This window comes from Orbicella franksi, chromosome 9 (genome assembly GCF_964199315.1).
Source record: "Orbicella franksi chromosome 9, jaOrbFran1.1, whole genome shotgun sequence".
NCBI lineage: Eukaryota > Metazoa > Cnidaria > Anthozoa > Scleractinia > Merulinidae > Orbicella > Orbicella franksi.
The window spans coordinates 27605562-27625194 of NC_138153.1; the positions used below are offsets into that span (position 1 = coordinate 27605562).

A 19633-nucleotide genomic window follows, 5' to 3' on the forward strand; every position below is an offset into this window, starting at 1 on the left:
TGACCTTGTTTTGTTCCAGATTATTGGCTTCGGTGGAGTCCGCCATCATTTAAAAGCATCGGGAATGACTCGGACCCACTATTTACTTTTCAAGCACCATTAATATCGTAATTTCATTTTAAAGGTTGTCTCATATTCCATCGGCCCTTTCTGGTTTATTTTTTATTTAATATCATCGACATGTCACTGAAACAGATTATGACGCCTTCCCTGGCCGCAAGGCGAAGAAGCCTAGCGAGAGTATGTAAGGAATGCTTGAAAAATTTGCTACCATTTCTCTGCGGTACTTACAGTAGACGGTCCGTGCGTCCCGTCATGTTGCGGAACGAACGTTAAAAGAATGCTTTCAACATATAACCGTTTCCCAGACAATTTAGCAAACCTTATTGATCGTATTCGTTCTTGAGGTGGCGATGACTTTGCAGTTCACGCAATCGGTCACTATGGAGAGAAGGTAATATCTGTATGGCCAGCTACGTGAGCGGGAAAGATAAATCAAATCCTGCGCTGTGATTTGCAACCCGAGCGGGCAAGATGGCGCTCTCTTACCCGTTCGGGATAACCCGCTGTGTCCCGCAAGAAACCTTTTCCCAAAAGCATTATAATAAAATTCTTTATTGACCAAACTTGTTTGACCAAGATTGCTGGATATTGGCCTCGTTCGTTTTTTGCGAGATTCTGGACCTCGACTCCGTCTCGATCCATAAAGCCGCGAAAAAAGAACTTGGCCAAAATCCAGTCATCTTGAAAGCTGGTCAATAACCGTGATGTCTTATTGTCCTTCTCCAGTTCTTTTTAAACAAACTTTTTAAACAAACTCGATTAGCCTACGATATCGCACAGTCAGTGTTTAACTGATAAAAATTTTCCAACGTTGCGTTGTAGGTGGTTGAGATATTTACAAAGACTGGATGCCCTTTCCACTCCCCTCAAGTTCTTTTAACCTTGTTGTATTCCAATCTTGAAGTGGAGAAATAAAAAAATGCAAATACAAATACACCAAGACTTTGCAAAAGGCAAAACAAAAAAGCAAGTTATATTTCCATTCGAATATAACGTTACGTTGCAAACAAGACGATGTCCGCGTTTCTTGGATAAAGGAAAAATTACATTTTAAGTGCAAAGAAGCTAAAGTAATCACAAATATTCTAAGCCATGCATCTCCATAACTGTAACTCTAATAACGATTATAAAGGAGGTCGACTGCCTTGAAAACTAGAAAAAATGTAAAAAATACTTAAAAGCAGAATTTTCAATGGTAAAACCATTAGCGCGCTCATTCTACATCACCGTTCAGAGGTTTACGTTTTCTAAACGTCCCTTCAAGTTTGGCGTCAGCTTAATCCCCATGATGCTTGGCAAGCCACAAATGCTTCTCTCCGTCGATGCAATGGCGGAATTCCCACAGCACAGGGGTACCGAGGGTATTCACCTTGTCTGGAACTACCTAGAAATAGCAATGAGACTTAGCCATGTGGTGAAGTGATAAAGATTCTAATTCCCTGGGGGGCTGCCACAGTTAACGGGAGTTGTCATCAGATACCACAATCAAACGATCCTCCGGGAGACTTCTATATAGTGAAGATGACCATCAGAAATAAATATTGCCAACAGGCACTTTTTAGAGTCGCACACCTCTATTTCTTAAGTAATTTTACCTAACCATTACTAACATGTCATTTCACGACCCAGAAGTGACCGTATTAACGACGTTCCACTCTATGACATCATAGTCTTGGTCAATCTTACTGCAAAAACATTCTTTGAATTGAAAAATTACAACAACAACAACAACAGCAAAAACTTGAAAGAGGTGATAAACGAAAAAGGTACAGGGAAGGTTAAAGTTGGGGAAGAATGAGGTCGAACTTGAAAAACTCGTGCTGTTACCTCGATGTCCAGTGTCTTCTCTCCGATTCCAAGGTATGCGCTATATAAGGGCTTTTCTTGTGTTTCCCCGCCGGCCCCCTCCTGTATGACAGCTCCCTTAATTGGCAGGCGCAATTCTCTGATGACGTCATAATGCACCGTCACCGTGTCACTGCCAGAATCAATCATGAACTTCAGTCTTCTTTGCGGGACGGCTGTGGCGCTTCCATCCTGATTGTCCCGCGCGTCCCGCGGATCACGGGCAAAAATGTCAGCTGTGAGACAAAGAAATTTACCGAACCTGTAAGGGAAGTTAAGATACCTACTTGTAACCCAGACGGACTGCGGGCGAATTTTTTTCGTTTCATTTCTCGGTATATCCAATTCCTTTTTTGTTTTGTTTTGTTTTCATAAGTTTGTTAATATCTTTTTAAAGGAGTGTTTTGTCACTGTCTTTCTTACCCTTTAATGTCAAGGCCCGCGCAGGCTAATTGCATAGGTTCCGTTTGATAACGCCCTCATTTGAGAAGAAAAGATTTCATCTTCTCCCTACCACCCCCAGGGGATCACACCCACTAAGTTGTTATTACTTTGCTTCTCACCTTCCTCCCATAAACTGCTCGTGCTCATCCCAGGTTCCCTCTGCCATCACTGTTCCGCATCCCAATAGGCTCTGAGCTGAAAAGAATCTAGCATCAATCGAAAGGATAGCTTGTGAGCAAGCTCTCTCCTTCCCTCCCCACCCCAACTCTAATAACTACCAAGAGCGTTTGGTCATAGGCTATCTTAAGGAATTTTCATTTGAGTGTCGAAAAGTAATTGGTTTTGCACTTACAACGCTACACGATTGGCTTAAAAAACTCGCGCCACTTTGACATCCAATCAGGAGTAAACCGAAAACCAGTTATGACTCGTCCATACACGTTTTCCCGCGCTTCGCGTAAGCTACATGTAATTACTTGGAGTTTTGATTGGTTCACTGTGTTGTTTGTGTCCTTTGTGATTGGCTAAAGTTCTACTGATAAAGCTGTAGCCTAACACAAACGTACTAGCCAGTCTTAAACAAATTTTTATGACAAACTTGCAAGCGAACATTGCTGACAAGAAATAACAGACTTTTATCAGAGAATCATTGAAGGAAAGGCCAATAACAGGTAGATTCGAATTAATTTATATAACCTGCACTTTTACATGCAGCGTCGATTCGATCTTCGAGTAGGCTGAACAGAGTGTAACTAACAGACCTCCGCGATACATAAACATAGTTTGCGAGCCACTAATGCCACTACCAGTTCAAGTTCTTTGCACGCAATTGCACGCATGTCATACCTGCCTTGAAGAGTCTTTTCTTGTGGCCTGGTAGATTGAAGTTCACACTGTCCAATGCCTGAAGGCTCAAAGCAGAGCACCTGGCCAGACTTGTAAATCCAGAGGCCAGTAACTGATCATAATACTGACCCAGTCCAAGAGACTTGAGCCATATTTTCACCAGTCTAGGATCTGAAGGCAAATAATTGTGTTCAACTATGACGACCCCATCTTTTTCCAGGGATAGATCTTTTTGGCAGAGGCTGTAGACGTTCGTCGTCTCACTTAAGGGTATAAATCACGGATTTTGGTCTCAATTAGGATTTTCAGGACGAAAAGCCACTTTTTTTAGTCGTCAAGATATCTTTCAGGTTAGCACTCAAAAAAATAAGCGGTCGAGCCGTTTTAATATACCTAAGTGGTATCTTTTAGGGGTCAAATAAAGCTCCAGCCACGACCAGAGTGGTCTCCTTTAGGGATTTAATTCAAATTTTCCAACGGGCATCCCCTACCTATTCACATGGGAGTCCCCGCTCATGGGAGAGTTCCCGGGGCATTTTTCTACTGCCTCCCTGATCGAGCTTCGTGTTAGAGTATCTAACAAAATAAAGTCACGTGTTGAGTCACGCGTGCCACAGCTGTCATACAACAGTTGTCAAATTATCCTTTCTGTTACAAACAGAAGCGAGGAGGCAACTGAAAGGATCCCCCGGTTGGTCAAGTTGACGCGTCTAACTATGGACACTAATATATTCCAAAGCTTAATTCCAAAAAAAGTGAATTCATTTTCAAGAGAGAAATATAAAATTCATTGTTTGCAAGGACATGGTCGTGTCAAGGTCATAAAACTACACGAGGGATAAGAAAATCCCACTTGGAAAGAAAAAGTACCTAAAAGAAAACTCGCGCCGTAGGAATTTTTCTTTTCCATATTGTTCGGTGGGCCAGTTTGTTACTGTTCAGTTTTTCGCTTTTCATTCAGCAGTTCATTAGAAAGAAGGACTGGTTGCAGTTATAACATTAGTCAAATAAATAATAACGTGTTTTGTTTGTTTTGACATTTCTTGATATCTATGAATAAAAGACATTGTTAACCAACACGTGTTTTACGCATCAACGCGCCACAAGTTTTGTTTGGACTTGTTAGCGTATTTGTATCAGATATCAATGCGCTTGTCGCTTATAAAACACTACGGGTAAAAATAATCTCAATATCGCACGGCTATCCAATTTCGACCGGACGCGTGCAATATGCTTATATGTCAGACCTCCTTACTACCGGCGGAAGTTTCATAAACACCGCGTGCTGGGTCACTGGGTTTCTGGGCTCGTGTAAGCAATGGGAAAAACTCACGAGAGATTTAACTTGGCCTGTTTCAATTAGCAAGTCTAAAGCTTTACTTTATTTCAGCTTGCAGTTATTCCTTGAAGGTATACCACTTAACCATAATTGATTCAAAAAGCTTGCTAACCCCCCGCGCCCAGAAATGAGTTAATGACACCTACGTATTGTTACCTTGCTGTAGCGCAGTTTTGTACCTAGTCTTCATCTCCTCGTCACGAATTAGCATAGCAAAATCGTCTTGGTCTAAACACAAGATGTCATGAAGCCGATCAAATCCATGATCCATCAACTGAGGGGCAAACTCCTGCAGACCAAGCAACTCCAAGCACTGACTCACACTACCCTCCTCGGACATCTTTTTTGCGACAAGCAGTGGTTCTTCTTATCGCTTGCCCCGCTAACAAGATATCTTGGTATGAACTTCGCTGACAACAGTCCTGACAGCGTAATAAAACTATTCAATATTTCCGAAAGACCGATAGATACAGTCCCAACCTCTTAGTATGATGCTGCCAGTCAGTTGTCACCGAATCTACAAAACAATGTAATTCGGTTTTTCCGGGCGCACTAATAATATTATCTGGGCGGCGGTCGCTTCAATTGCGTTACCTAGCAATACACCAGCTTCAATAGGCAAGTTTTGTTCTTTATTTAGCTGGCGAAAGATTTTAAGCTTGTTATGGCACGAAAATGTATTTAGTCAGTTTAATCCTGAGTAGATGAACGCAAAGTGTGCAGCCGATGTAATCCATGTTACGAGATTTCTTGTTTGTTGCGCGCTTTGTCAACAAGAACTTTTAGTTTGATTGAGCGATGAGCACGTGTCCGAAGAGAACATTGCAACTCCAAACACCAGCTGAGCAATTAGAGACGATTCACCGGCCGGGTAGCCTGGACGCCACTAGAGAATTTCATGGTGTTTTGTCCCTTTTGAAAACATCAATAGCGAAACCTACAGCGGTAGGTAACGGTATTGTTTAGGGCGTTTTGCGTGCGATTCAGTCAATGACAAACCGTCTTAACACTCAGATGAAGGCATCAGTTAAAACAGCGAAAAAAAAGCGCGCAGAAAGCCGACGGACAGGAATATGGGATTAGCTTAAAACAGTTTGGACTAGATTAGGAAAGATTGTAAAAACTTGTATCATTAGTAGCTGGTGTGGCGAAAGATGGCTATTCCTAATCAAACATTTCTGTAATCTTTCATCTTTCTTTATACCAGATGGTGAAAATTCAAGATTTACAAATAACTTGTATGAGATAAGGGTTTGATCGTGAATGCGAAAAACTTTTGAAAGAGAGAATGTTCTGAATACTTTGTTCGACTTTTTTCTCGTGAAACTAAAGCGCGCTTTCCGCTGTCGTGTAATTTCACGCCCGTCAATGGGCGTGAATTTTAAGCGTTTTACGCGCCTAAAATAGTATCGGAAGCGCATAGACGGCTTGCGTCTGCGGAAAAACTTGAATAAGGTTCAACTTTTTCCGCCTGGGTAAGGCGTCCATACAATTATTCTATTATATTTTACGCACGAAAAGTCTTTAAAATCAACATCCGTCTACGCGCGTAAGAAAACACGACATTTTTCTTTTTTTCTTTCCGCGTACAGTGCTTACTAGCCTGAAGCGCCAAACTGTTCAAACTTGTTCAGACAATAGATTCACACCTGGTTTATTGTGCGCCACGTGTTAAAGTGCCTTTGTGCCATAAGTAAACTTTCAAACGATTCTTTAAAACTAGACGACATTTTTGTTGATATTCTGAGACAAGACTCAAAAAAACTATTGCTGAGATTACTCGGTTTGCGAACTTTGTCTGTCGCGATATCTAGACCAGGAAAAAATCGGCTCATCGAGTTCGCCATGTGATCGTTCCTTTCAGCTTAGGGAAGGTTAGTCAGTGGGGAAAGCAAGTCGCCTAACTACGACACGAAATAAATACGCTATTTACCGTTTCAGACCATTAAATATTTAGACGAAAGTGTCTGTAACGTGCTTATAGCGTGACCTTGAACGTGACTGCGAAACTGACATTCCAACTTTGCCAGTTTTCAGAATACACAGCTCAAAGTATGAAGAAATAACTCAATATTGTTAGCGTACAAAGAATCCAAACTTGTTTACATCAGTGATAACAACATGTCAAAACCTCGCCAACACACAGTTTGGAAACGTCAGGTAACGTGACCAAGATATAAAAAGAGATAGTTGCGGTTACAGCTTCGGAAGGAATTATTCACATCAAAAATAGACGGATAAAGCTAACGTGTTTTCACTTGTTGCCACTCAATTCAGACCACGCGATGATTCATTTGGGAGGTTTCAATTGTGCGATTTGTCACACTCAACTGATTGCATGCGAGTAAGTACAAACAGAACAATTGTAACCTCCCAAATGAATCATCATATAATCTGAATTGCGTGGCAAAAAGGATGTCAACACATTAGCGGAATCCGTCTATCGTAGGCACCACAAACACTAAATAAAATAAGATGAAATAAATGAAAATCAGACCTTTCTGAACTGCAAGCTTTATTTTGTATCCGTTTTATTTGGGTTGATCTGCCACTCTGAACAATCCTGACCACAAAACCCCGCATGCATTAACACTTCACTTTATTGTTCACATAGTCCAATCTATTTCAACTTGGGTTATAACAACTCACAACAATTCTTTCTTTTTTTTAACTTTAACTATTGGCTAATAATAAATAGATATAGCATTATTATATTCGTACCTCTGCAATACATCATTGACAACAACAGAAATGTTATCAGTTGCACAAAAACACAATTTTCAAACAATTAGAGGGTGAATACGAATTCTAGATGAAAGACGTGATCTTACGTGGTTCATGTAAAGATGGTCATTACAAAATTATATAAAGAGTGTAATGTAGAATCTAACATAACCAGAATGTTTTGTAGTATTCTCTGATTACTAAATTTCCGATTTGTAAAATATCCAGAAGAGTAAATTATAACTTTCTACATGGTTTCCGAAAGTCGATATAATAAGTTTTTAGAATAAATGTTGGTAATTTCCTTAAGATTTCTAAGGCATGTTAACTCAACTGACCATTCATTGTAGTCTTACATATAACTAAAATACTTCGGAATAAGTAGAAAAAACATCAGAAAATTGTACTTTTATGACAAAAAAAAATAAACTTGCGTTACGTTTTCGTTCCGATACGCAGAAGATTTGACTTTTCGTTGGTTTTTCAAACTCCTCAGCCAATCATAAAACAAACAACTCCGCCTTCTGGTCTAGACGATGTCAAAAAGATGTCAACAACTTTGGCCGAGTGCCAACGTCGAGGCGAACGCTTCTCTAAACAAAATGTACAGAAACTACTAGGTACAAAACCTTCATAAATTAACAAGGTCAAAAACCATTTAACATTAACATAAATGGATGTTGGAGAGCAGGTTTCTCCATACTTGGTTAATTTGAAAGGAAACTGGAAAAAAGCCAGTTGAATGAATCGCTGTGAAGTAACGTGCGTGAATGCGTGAGGAAACTCAAAATAGTTACGACAGTGCGTGATTCAACAAAATATAACGTTACTTATTATTCCCACTATTATAACCTAGTCAAGCAACAAGCGTCTTTTTCGTCAAATCCTCCTTGAAGTATCCAAACGTGCCCGACTGTTTTTGTCCAGTCACAGATGGCACTCTAACGCTCCGAAAGCTGTCATGTGACGCAGCGGTCACACGCACAGGTGTCCAGTCCCTCCTCTATCCATAAGTAAATCATTTATTAGCAAGTCTCAAAACAATTGAACGGCTAATTTAGATGGGCGATTTTATTGCGGATTTAATTATTGCTATTAATCAGTTTTGCCGACCTTAGTTTGGCTTGTAATTGTATTGGTTGATTCACGTTTCTATTAACACTAGCCTGTCAAACCCACACAATCGAAGCTAGTGGAAACTGGAAGCGGCATTATTGTGCATGAGATCGCTTTGGTCACATTAAGGTCTTTGTGAAACACTTCGTTAACCAGTAACATATTCGCCAAAAACATCGGGATTCGCGAATCTAGCGGCAAGGATTTCGACCAAAAAGAAACTTGTTGCCCGACAAAACATCTAATGAGTTTATGAAAAAAGGAGAGAGCTTCTCAATTTATAATTCAAATTTTAAATTATTATTTTGCTGTTCATTCAAAAGAATGTCAGTTTTTCTTGAACTGCAGCAAGTAGGACTAATTCTTTAAATAATATATAAACTTTCTTATGAAAAATAATAACACTAAAATAACTTTTTACAACTCAAAACGCTGAGGCACGTCCACTGTCCTAATCTCCTCGAGGTTTCTTGAGAGTTGTGTCATAACGACGAATCAGCTCCGCCTGAAATCAAAACAATAACTATTGTAAGACACTGCAATAGAATTTAAAAAAAACTCGCCCATTTTACCATATTGTATCCATTTTGACTTGATAATGACGTTGGACAATCGTTTAGTTCTAACCAAAGTGGTTGAAATCTTTCTCAATTTATCATGTTTTATTGCGAAATGACAAAAAATACCAATCAGGAGCTAGAAGAATCTACAAAGACCGAGACGTGTCGTCAAAAAAGATCCAAGCGCGACAACGGCAAAAACAATAGCTGTTGCGCATTTGTATCAGGTTCGGCGCAAGTGAAGTTCGACGTTTGACCATGGACCTTAGACTACCATTTGGTCTTGTCGCGTTGTCCTTAACACTTTCAACCGAGGCTGTATTTAGAAATTTAGTGGTTACGGAAAACTCTTCGTCAAAAACAAGCACGTTTAATCGACCAAAAGCCTTCCAAAACGGAAAAAAAAACCTTTGCAGCTTCATGAACGAGTTTGTTGCTGATTAACATGTCTTCATGTTAATTTCTCACAGTCACGTGACCAATCGACAACCGAGTGAGACTGGGGGGGGGGGAGCGAAGACATGAAATCCCCATGTACTGAACGTGGGCTTTGATTGGTTGAGAAGTTGGCCACCAAGAAAAAGTTAACATAAATACAAAAAATTAACCAAGAGGAGGAAAAGATGATAGCTTACCTGTCCCACTCGGGCGTCTTCTTCCTGAGAAAACGCAAACCCAACTGTAGAAAAGGCAAAAATAACACAAGTCAAACCAGATTTATGTTCATAACAGTGAACAGAAATACAAAAAACGAACTGAACTGCCATGGTTCGTATTTCGGCGAGCTGTTTCGAACGAACTGTCTCGTATGCCTTAAGAGGCAGTATCATTCTATCTCTTCCCAAGCCGTCTACAACTTTCTATGGTCTAAATTCTTTTCGCTATGTTGCCTCGAAACTCTGGAACTCGTTACCTGAAAACTACAGAACAGTAAGTTCGTACAATGACTTCGAGCGGCTTATCCGCAACTATAATTTTATGCGCAATTTGTAGGTTATCATATTCTATAAATTATCATTGGCATATATTATATATACATAATTATTTAGCCCTGTAGTATTTTTAACCTTGTACTTTTACTTTTCCTTAGAGATATTAGCTAAGTCTGGCTACTCTGTAAATCCGAGATTAAATAAAGTGTACATATGTATGTATGTAGTGACTGTCAACCAATCTCTTTTCTCACCCTACCCAAATTCGTAACTAGCCATGCAATCAGGCGCATTGTCTACTTTCCTGATATCAAGTCTCTGACTTGATATGGTGGGCCTTAAATGGCCGAATCTGGGTAAAGTGAATACCTAATCGTTCCTCTTTGGTATTCTTCGACAGTGTATCAGGCTCGCTTACTCTCGCCCTGGATATTGCGTCTCGCCGAAATACAAACCACAGCATAACCAAACTTGCCTGATAAGCCGTCAAAGCGTACCAAAGAAGCACGATTAAGCATTAGGTAAAATTACTGTGCACAGTATACGGGTAGTATGAATAAAGTACCACTAGGAGGAACTTATGGTGATGTATGTCTAGTTCTCCAAACTACAGTAGAAGAAATGCGGGGAAATCAGTAAGGAGAATTTGCACGTTGATAAACATAGAAGATAACTTACGTGCAGAGGCACCACGGTCTTTTCTGTCTTCAAACGCTTCGACTCGAGACCAAATTCTCCTACAAATTAATCAGATTCAGATCTTGATATACATCGCAAATGACTGGAACCCTTAAATAGTGAGGATAACAAACAATGGGTAGGGAAAAAAATGGACCACAATATGGGCAAAGTTAAAAATTTGAGCTCCACGTTTTCCTTGAAAAAAGATCAACTTCTGATCGTCGAAACTCGAGAATTTTGCTCTGTAAACCTATTTACAAATGAATGATTACACAAACTAGAGGGGAGCGTAAGAAACACAGCTGTAGATTATTCATGCGTGTACGGTACTTACGTCACCCTCCCACGCAGACGCTAGTAGGGTTCATTACGCGTTTCTTGTCCACGTGGGAAAGGGACGCGTCAATTAGCCCTTAGAGCGTCTGCGTGTGAGGCTGTACTTACGTGTGAAGAGCGTGGTCTGACATAATCAAACGACTTGGATCTCCCTGCAAGACAAAAACAATTGAAACAAACAATCAAAACAAGATCCTCCATTACAAATAGTGTGACCATTGAAATACGTAACCAAATGTAAGCATAGAGAAATGATTTTCTTTTGTAATATTCCTGCTAATGAAAAGTTTCATCTTGCCTATGGGATCGGCGCTTTTGGAGGATTTGAGTACAGCACGAGACAAGCGCGCTTGAGGCACCGTGGTCTCCGCGCGCCTCGCGCTTTACTCAGTCCTCACAAAACAGTGCGCACGCCCAACGGGTTACGATTCAGTTACTTACATGCGCAGCTTCCACCTCCTGGATTTCCTCCTTCAGCGTTTTATAAAACGTTCTTCGGAACCTGAGGACAAAATAAAACGTTTTGTTTAAGCTTTCTTTCTCGTTCTTTTTCAATCGCTCGCACAGTCGCTGACAAAGAAATTCTTGACTTACACTTTGTACAGAAAGTCCACCAGAAGAGTAATAAATGGTATGATGAAGAGCGAAATCCAAAACACGAAACAAGAGTACAACATGCGGTCCTGAAAGCATAAAAGAACGATTAGACATAAAAATGTACATGCAGGGAGCGAAGAATTTCAGTTGACAACGATCCGAGGAAAATTCTTACAATAATTTCCTACCCAAGGGTCATAGCTTAAATTAAAAAAAACAAAACAAAAAAAAAACAAAACAGCACACGACAGCACTGCTCAACGGTTAACATGTGAATGGTCACACATTAGGGTTTCGTTCATATAAAAAAAAATATAGAAGCTAAGCACCTCGCTCAGAATAATAAACAGACCCATAGGAAAGTGCTACTCAACAGATTTCAACTGCATCGTCACACAATAGAGTCTAAGCTAGCGAAAAGTTAGAACTATCTCGTATAAAATCGTAAACAGTAGCACATCGAAGGTACTGCTCAACAGCTTTCATTTGAATGGTCACATACTAGGGTTTCATCCCCAGACTTAGAAGTTAGAACCACCGTGTACAGCATAATAAACAGTATCACATGAAAGTACTGCTCAATAGCTTTCATTTGAATGGTCACACACTAGGGTTTCATCCACAGACTTAAAAGTTAAAACCACCTCGTACAGCGTAATAAACAGTACCACATTAAAGAGCTTTGAAGAGGTGCCATACCTGGCCTATCATGTCAGGAGCGATGTAAAGCGCCAAGCCAGGAATACAGTAGATCAACAGGAATATGAACCAGCTAGCGATGCTGCCCCATATGGCCACATGACACAGCTGCAAAGAAAATAAGCACTCTCGCATGAGGTTTGCGTCGACAATGACAACACGGGAGTAACAAGGGATTGATCCACTTACCCAGTTCCAGGTGTCCAGTTCCATTCCTGCCTTTAGACACACAGTTATAACGACCAGCTGTCGAATAACGTGATAAATAAGATCGACCTAAGTACGCTAATAGAAGAGTAAATAGAGGTTTCATTAAGGGCCAGGCAATGGGGGAAAAAACCGGCTAGGAAGATGATTTTGCCTGCCTGATTGACCATCTACAGGAAAGTTCTTTAAGAAGTTCAGTTCAAAATCTTTTGTCCGCCTGTGAAAACCAGTTGCCATCCTGCTAAAAATGTCAATGAAACCTCTGAGAATAAACCACGTTTGAGGACCTAACAAAGCTTGAGTCTGACATTGACAAGGATCAGTACAATACACTGCACATCGAGCCAGAGATCCGTGTTCGATTACACTTCAACACGACAATGCGAGTTACAAAAGAAAGTCGTAGGGTATTCCATGGTATTCTAAAAGCATCCCAAAGAAACATGTTTTTTCACCGCCAGATATTTGGCAAGAAAACATCGCTGCAAGGTGCAAAGAAAACAATTTTCAAGCAACTACGATGTTAGGTTGTGTAGAACGAGTGGGTTTCTGTCTAGCCTCCAGAACAGGCGGATTAGCGGGAAAGCGCGATACACGAGTGCGAGGCAAAAAAATTGGATATATTTTCGCCTCGCGCTTCGCGTCTTCGCGTCCACGCTCGTGTATCGCGCTAGCCCGCTAATCTGCCTGTTCTGTAGGCTAGTTTCTGTACAGCATACAACGATTGAAAAGCTCTGTAATTGACTTTATTCTTCCTTGTTTAAAGACAAATAACAACATGGGTACCCATATAACAACTTACCGTGTACACTACATTTCCTAAGAACCACTCGCCTACCACCACTCCACTGCTGAAAGGGGACTCTGAAAACAAAACGGGAAAGAGCGAACGCATGGCAGAAGATAAGTAGGATTGCTACTCCACTAAGCATCAACTTCTAGTTTAATATTTTCAAGCACTTTTTGCTGGTTCTCCAGGACCCAGTTGTTCGAAGACTGGATAACCGGACAAATCGCTATATACATAGCGATATCCAGTGGATAAATGTGATAAATATGATTTATTCGGTGGATAGCGTTATCTGCCTTTCGAACAACCCGAGTCAGGTTTTCCTTTGATTAGCCTCTAACTGAACTTGAATATAAACAAGAAAGATAACCTCTTGGTATTGAATGTTAATTTATTATCGAATAGTCAATACCAAAACTTAAGGAATAAAACCCTTACCGTGTTTGAGCATAAAACAAGGCAAATAAAACAACAAAAGGGAGTGGTATACTGAAGCCGCAATCCACATCCAGAATACCTGAAATAACACAAGACGAGAAAGAAGAATATTATCAGCAAATTGCGCCTGAAAAATCGTTCCTTGAAAGTCAAACAAGTTACAAACTTACAGTTAAAACGAGAGGTTCAATTGACGAGAACTTTACAATGTTGTTTGGCGACTTGCTCGAGAAAATGCGAATAGAAAGTTGCAGTTGCCGGTAAAAGAACGTGTGGTTTAACTGTAAAAACTATGATTCTTAACAGCAAGCTTCAGCACTAACTCAAAAAAACTAAAAACTAGCATTCTTTCATTGTTGTCATTTCGTCGACCTGAATTTTAACCTATAGTTTAGTGCTTGCACTGCCATTATTTAACTACACAGTCGGAAAAAACACGACTATTTCCGCTACTTCTTATCCAATCAAACATAGCACGAGCATTCACGAGTAAATGACGTCAGCAAGGTGCCATACGAACAATTCATGTTACCCTGCAACGGTTCAATGCGAAAGCCGGTGACTTAGGTCAGGCCTTACGGCCAAAGAAAGTCGTTCCTCTCGAGAATTTTCACGCGGTACGTTGGATAGCAAGCTCCTCACCTTCGTGTTATATATCTCGGCATTCTGTGACGCCTTGTAAAGCTTGGGATATTTGAGCATGCTTTCAGAAGTCACTGTGCGATCAAACAGGCCGATAGCCAGTGGGGGAACTGACGTGAAAACCTGCAAACAGAAACATTAATACAAGCATCTTCACAAACTCTGCGGTAAATAAGAACAGAGAGCCCTAAAAAGAAATAATGCAGCGATTGTTTCACTGATTTCTGGAATAAAAATTTCACCGTTGCTCTTGCGAGGCGGAGGGCCTTAACTCCCTTCTTCCCGTACACATCAGTGCCTATTCTCGCCTCCTTCCTTAATGGCTCCAACACTACCGTCTCACTGTTCAACAGTGCAAACTGTTTCCCTGCTTCTTTACCTCTCACCATCTACAAAATAGACCTTATTCTCCCGTCCCTTCCCCTTCCCAACGGATTTTCGCCTCTCTTCTGGTCTCTTCTGCTAGTTTTGGGTCTTGGGTCACCGGGGATTGACTCATAACTAAAGGCAAATAAATTTTCCTTGGTTTATAACAGAATAAAAACGTTACAATCTGAGTCAAACGGAAGTTTGTCCATTCTTGGCATCGTTAGTGTTCTTACCTTCCTAACGGATGCTGACATTTGTCCAGTACTGTGCTATCAATTCAATCAGTGCCGGTTAGATTTCCTATAACCTCGGTGTGTCTATGCGCCTAAATTCAGCTTAGTAACTTTTCATTTAAGCTAAGTAAACTTACCACATTGTAGATACCAATACACCACTTGTCGAACAGGATTTGACCGGAAAATCCGTTGTCAAGTGCAAACCACAGCTGCAACACATGAAGATTACGAATAAGAAAAGAAAAAACTCGCAGGCCGGTACTGCCAGAAAGGACTTGGTAATCTCGACAGTAGCGCTGACGAAATTACTAAAACACTGCAGCCTAGCCCCTGCCAAAACCATCAATACAGCCACACGCAGCGCACCCGCGCCCGTACACGCGCGCACGCGTACTCGCACGCGTATAAACCGCTCGCGCGCACTTGCCAGATGTGCTTATTAGTATAGTAGTCTCGGCTGAGTGTAAGTCAGAGTTCCCTTCGACTCCGAGTTGAAAATTGAAGCAACATTGTGGCGTTCATGATTTTAAGCTCCCATGCTCCAGTACGAGTAATGATCTTTAAAGTAAGAAATATACCTGATAGTCCATAGTCTCGGGATAATTTAATCCTCACTCACCTCAATAACATACAGACACACGTTCTTGTAGAATGAGTACAAGATGAGCTTGGCGAGACGCTGGTAACTCCACGCTCCGTGAACAAAGAGAAGCTTGTTTAAATAGCGAAACTGAGGAAAAGACGGCAGTGAATCAGCATTCAAACAAAATGCTTTCAAATTAATTCGATATTAAAAAGGCTTAACTACGGCGCACACCTTTATCAGCCCACCTGAGGGAAAAAGGTCGTGCGGTAAAAGTGTAGACTAAAATGCCCAGTATCTGGATTTACGTGCTTCAAGTTAGTTTTCCAGGTTCACAGCAAGAAATTGATTTCTAAGAGCATTGTTACTCTATGCAAATTGCTTGCGAGTCCGACGCAGGTTGCTCCCAACATTTTGACGAGTTTTCCTGGCAATAGTCTACCACCAGTAAGTTAGTAAGGTGTCTTGCCCAAGAACACAAAACAGCGAGCCTCGTCAGGGCTGCTCTTCAGTGGATTTCGAGAGCAATGCACTAACTAGTGGCATGCGATGTATGCGCATCGCACGATATTGAATGGTATCACTCAGCTGTTGCCTGAATTGTGTATCATCAATGTTGGCTTACCTGTGCAATGGCGTAGTCCGAAGCACTGGCTGCCTGCAGGCCTTCCACTCCACTGATCCCCACGCCAACATGTGCAGCCTAACAAAACAACAACAAGTTTAACTCAACTGTCTTCTACGTCTTTACACTTCTTAGCTCCTTGTGGAACATAAGTTCGACACCATCGCTTTCCTTCCAATCCTGTTTAGGGCTGTTTTGTTGGCTAACTCAACTACACCAGGAGATATTTTGCCTCAGATTTAAAAAAAAACATTTCAATGATAATTCGTAGTCCATTTAAACGAGTGCCGAAAGTTGACCTTTAACCCTTTAATTCCCAGGAGTGATCAAAATGAAATTTCTCACTACAATATCAATACATTATCAAGCACGCAGGTGATAAGAATAGAGGAAATCATCAGCTAAGTGATACCACTTTGGTCTACCACCAAATTCTCAGAGCTGACACTAATAGAACTGTGTGGCTTTCAGTAAGAAGAATTTACGTTTTGAACTCGCGACTAAAAGGTTAAGTGATCAACCTGAATCATGCCGACATCGTTAGCTCCATCGCCAATAGCGAGGGTGATGGCGTCCTTGACGTGCTGTTTCACAAGTTTCACAACTTGTGCCTTTTGTAGAGGAGAAACCCTGGAGACAAAAAAAGATGTATCTCAGTTTTAGGTTTGATAAAAGGTAGCGTCTGCATACGAGCCAAGTGGCCCATCAGGCTGGAGCTTATCTCCGGTTTCTGTAGTATGAAGCGACTAGGAGTATTTCTACTCCCCCCTGGATGGGATGCAAGTCCATCGCAGGGTTACCCCCAGCATTAAATTCGCTGGTAGCTATTTGTACTCCTTGGTGGAGAGAGACAATGTGAGAGTAAAGTGTCTTTCCTAAGAACACAACAAAACGTCCCCGGCCAGGGCTCAAACCAGGACTAATCGATCCGAAATCGAGCGCACTAACCATGAGGCCACCGCGCCTCCATATCTCAGTTTCAGTCAAGAAAAATTAGTTAAAGAAGGCTGAAGGGAAAAAAAAGCGTCACAAAAGTTCTCCCTAACCTGCAGCAGATTACGGCTTTGCAGCTGAGCGCCATATCTAAGAAACTCAACTTCAGTTCGTCTGTTAATCCATGTGAAAGAGTCTAATAAACACAAAATTACAATCACTTATTACACTGGATGACAGTCTTGCATGAACTGGGAAGTCAAACTGAAAATCCTGTTCTACGGCTTATAACACCATCGACTGACAAGTACTATTCACTTGACTCTGAAAATGACTTCCGCTCAGGTTGTCGAAACGTCAGTCACCGACAACAGTTCTTTTCAGAACTACTCTCAACCGGACGATCACACTATTCGAACCACTAGAGAGTAGTGTTGAGAGGGTGATTTAATTAAAATGGCTAAAACGAACAGAAACTGCAAATTTTGCCTTCCTGATGTCGAACCATAAACAAAGGAAACATCATGTCGGAGGGTCGACTTAAAAAATGGGTAAGATATCAGATTTGGTGCGGTTCAAAAGGAGCCAAAGTAAAAGTTACCTTTCCAGTGATGATCAGCCCCAAGTCATCCTAAGATCAAAAAGAGGAACTCGTCAGTAAGGAAACTTCTGTCAGCACACAACTCTTCGACAGTATCATCTGCTGCTACTCACCCGAATGGACGGCGGTTTTTTCTTGGATGAGCCAGCTCGGCCGATTATTCTGAGATGCTCATTCAGCCACTCACGAGTTCCCTGCAAACACCATCAGTAACATCAATTAGGCCCCGTCCACACAATGCGGGGGAAATTTGAAAACGCAGCTTTATTTCTACGGTTAGGCCTAACGTCCACACTAATCCGTCACCAAAACAAAGCTTTCCGAAAACGCTCTTCAAAACGGAGAAATTTGAGAACGACGGATTTGTGTTTTAGTGTGGACGGAAAACATTTTGAAAACGGAGCTTTTCGAAAACAATGACCTCAAGATAATCATATGCATGTGATTTGACTACCCGAGTTTTCCTCAAACACTAATCCAAAACGACCAGTGAGTGTTGCGTTTTCAAATTCTCCCAGCGTAATGTTATGCAAAATAGTTGATGCGTTTTCAGAGTCAAACGCCGTTTCAAATTTCTCCGGCTAAGTGTGGACGAGGGCCTTAGAAAACTACTGGTAAGAAAGCGTGCGTTAATAGCCGTACTCAAACTTATTTCGCTTTTTTTCTTGACATCTTGAGTTACTTACATCAAGGCTCTCTTCGCTACAGATTAACAGTTTCATCTCAGGAGTAAGCAAACGACATGCATAACCTGCAACAAATAGAAAAATAAAGGTATTGTTAAAACAGAATGGTAAAAATTAGTCCTATTTCACGCCGACGGCAGAAGTAGAGTTTTAATGTCCATTGCTTGACTGGCAAGTCTTGCCTCAGGCTCTCCTTCAATATAGACCTGTTTCACTCATTTTCATGGTTGCCACAGACATCCCTTTTCAAACTTTCCATGACTTTTCCTTAATAAAAACAAAATCTTCCTGACCAAAGAAACACAAAATGTCAGATATAGTGGCTGCTTCTAGCCTCCCTTTGCGGCCATCCTTTTCACCCATTTATTAAGACTGATACGTGTTAAATTATTTCAATTTTCCCTGACTTTTTCTTCAAAATGTCAGTTTCCCTTGACTCAAAATAAAATTCCCTGACTTTTCCCTGACCTTGAAGACCTTTTTCCTCTCTGACTATTTCCTGACCTGTGGCAACCCTGATTTGATAAGCCACCGAATAATGGCAAGCTTGCGTACTTGCTGACCTCGGGCAAATGTAACACTTAGCTATACACAAAATTTTAACCGCCGTAGCGAATTTGTGAAGCGCATGTTTCGAGCGCTAGCCCTGTCTTGATCTGACGAAGAGCTGATGCGCGAAAAAGTCAGTTTCACAAACTTGCTTTCTGATCGAACCATTTAAGTGTGAGAAAGCTATTAGAACTCCACAGTCAGAATGACGTTACCGATGTTGATGGCAGTTTCTTGCTTGTCTCCTGTTAGAACCCAGATCTTTATATCCGCATCAGCGAGGGCAGCAATGCTCTCTGGCACACCCTGAAAACCAGCAACCAAACAAGATATATTATAATGCCAGAGTGTAAAAACTTAAGGTAGCTTGCAAATACAGGCGCTTCTCATCGTCCAGGGATTATGACAAGCGGGTAAAACAAGGCGGTGATAATAAAAATGTGTCAACTGTCGACTGGTTTAAAGTCTTTGCAAAGTGCTTCAACCAATCAGAGCAGTCACACTGGTTTTTCAACCAATCACGGAGCTCGTGATGTGGCTTACCCGCGTTTTCCCGCCCTTGCCACCACATTGTGTTCACCAACTCCCTCTCCAACCAAGAGTATAAACCGGCATGGGAACCAGCAAAATGTTACGTCAAACGGAAAAAAAAACTAACCTCCTGCAGCTTGTCCTCGATAGCAGTGGCTCCCAACAGAAACAAATTCTGTAATTCAAACAGAAACAAACAATATATTAGAAGAAAAAACACCAAAGTATAGACTCTATTCCCAAATGGCTGCTAGTTATAAT

At 41.1% G+C, this 19633-nt stretch overlaps 2 protein-coding genes across 3 annotated transcripts in view; both read right to left on the minus strand.

The window, feature by feature from the left end:
- Positions 1-1246: 1246 nt before the first annotated feature.
- On the minus strand, positions 1247-5089 carry LOC145497306 (uncharacterized). Its single transcript, XM_081477131.1, has 5 exons — positions 4694-5089; positions 3199-3369; positions 2472-2547; positions 1891-2170; positions 1247-1447 (listed from the first exon to the last, which is right to left on the minus strand). Exons 1-5 carry the CDS (start codon positions 4875-4877, stop codon positions 1340-1342), a joined length of 819 nt encoding a protein of 272 aa, XP_081333257.1. The 5' UTR covers positions 4878-5089; the 3' UTR covers positions 1247-1339.
- Positions 5090-6310: 1221 nt separating this feature from the next.
- Positions 6311-19633, minus strand: part of LOC145496951 (phospholipid-transporting ATPase IA-like) — a 30985-nt gene continuing 17662 nt past the window's right edge. Inside the window, exons 26-46 of one of the 2 annotated variants that reach the window (XM_081476719.1) lie at positions 19500-19547; positions 19057-19147; positions 18293-18357; positions 17720-17800; positions 17607-17636; positions 17119-17201; positions 16594-16702; positions 16073-16150; positions 15484-15594; positions 14999-15073; positions 14260-14382; positions 13618-13696; positions 13192-13253; positions 12372-12428; positions 12183-12290; positions 11481-11569; positions 11328-11388; positions 10995-11038; positions 10548-10606; positions 9573-9616; positions 6311-8882 (exon numbers count right to left, since the gene is read on the minus strand). In XM_081476719.1, the coding sequence (XP_081332845.1) occupies positions 8829-8882; positions 9573-9616; positions 10548-10606; positions 10995-11038; positions 11328-11388; positions 11481-11569; positions 12183-12290; positions 12372-12428; positions 13192-13253; positions 13618-13696; positions 14260-14382; positions 14999-15073; positions 15484-15594; positions 16073-16150; positions 16594-16702; positions 17119-17201; positions 17607-17636; positions 17720-17800; positions 18293-18357; positions 19057-19147; positions 19500-19547 (1551 nt within the window). In that variant the 3' untranslated portion in view covers positions 6311-8828. The remainder of the gene's footprint in view (positions 8883-9572; positions 9617-10547; positions 10607-10994; positions 11039-11327; positions 11389-11480; positions 11570-12182; positions 12291-12371; positions 12429-13191; positions 13254-13617; positions 13697-14259; positions 14383-14998; positions 15074-15483; positions 15595-16072; positions 16151-16593; positions 16703-17118; positions 17202-17606; positions 17637-17719; positions 17801-18292; positions 18358-19056; positions 19148-19499; positions 19548-19633) is intronic. The other variant, XM_081476720.1, reaches the window with a different exon arrangement.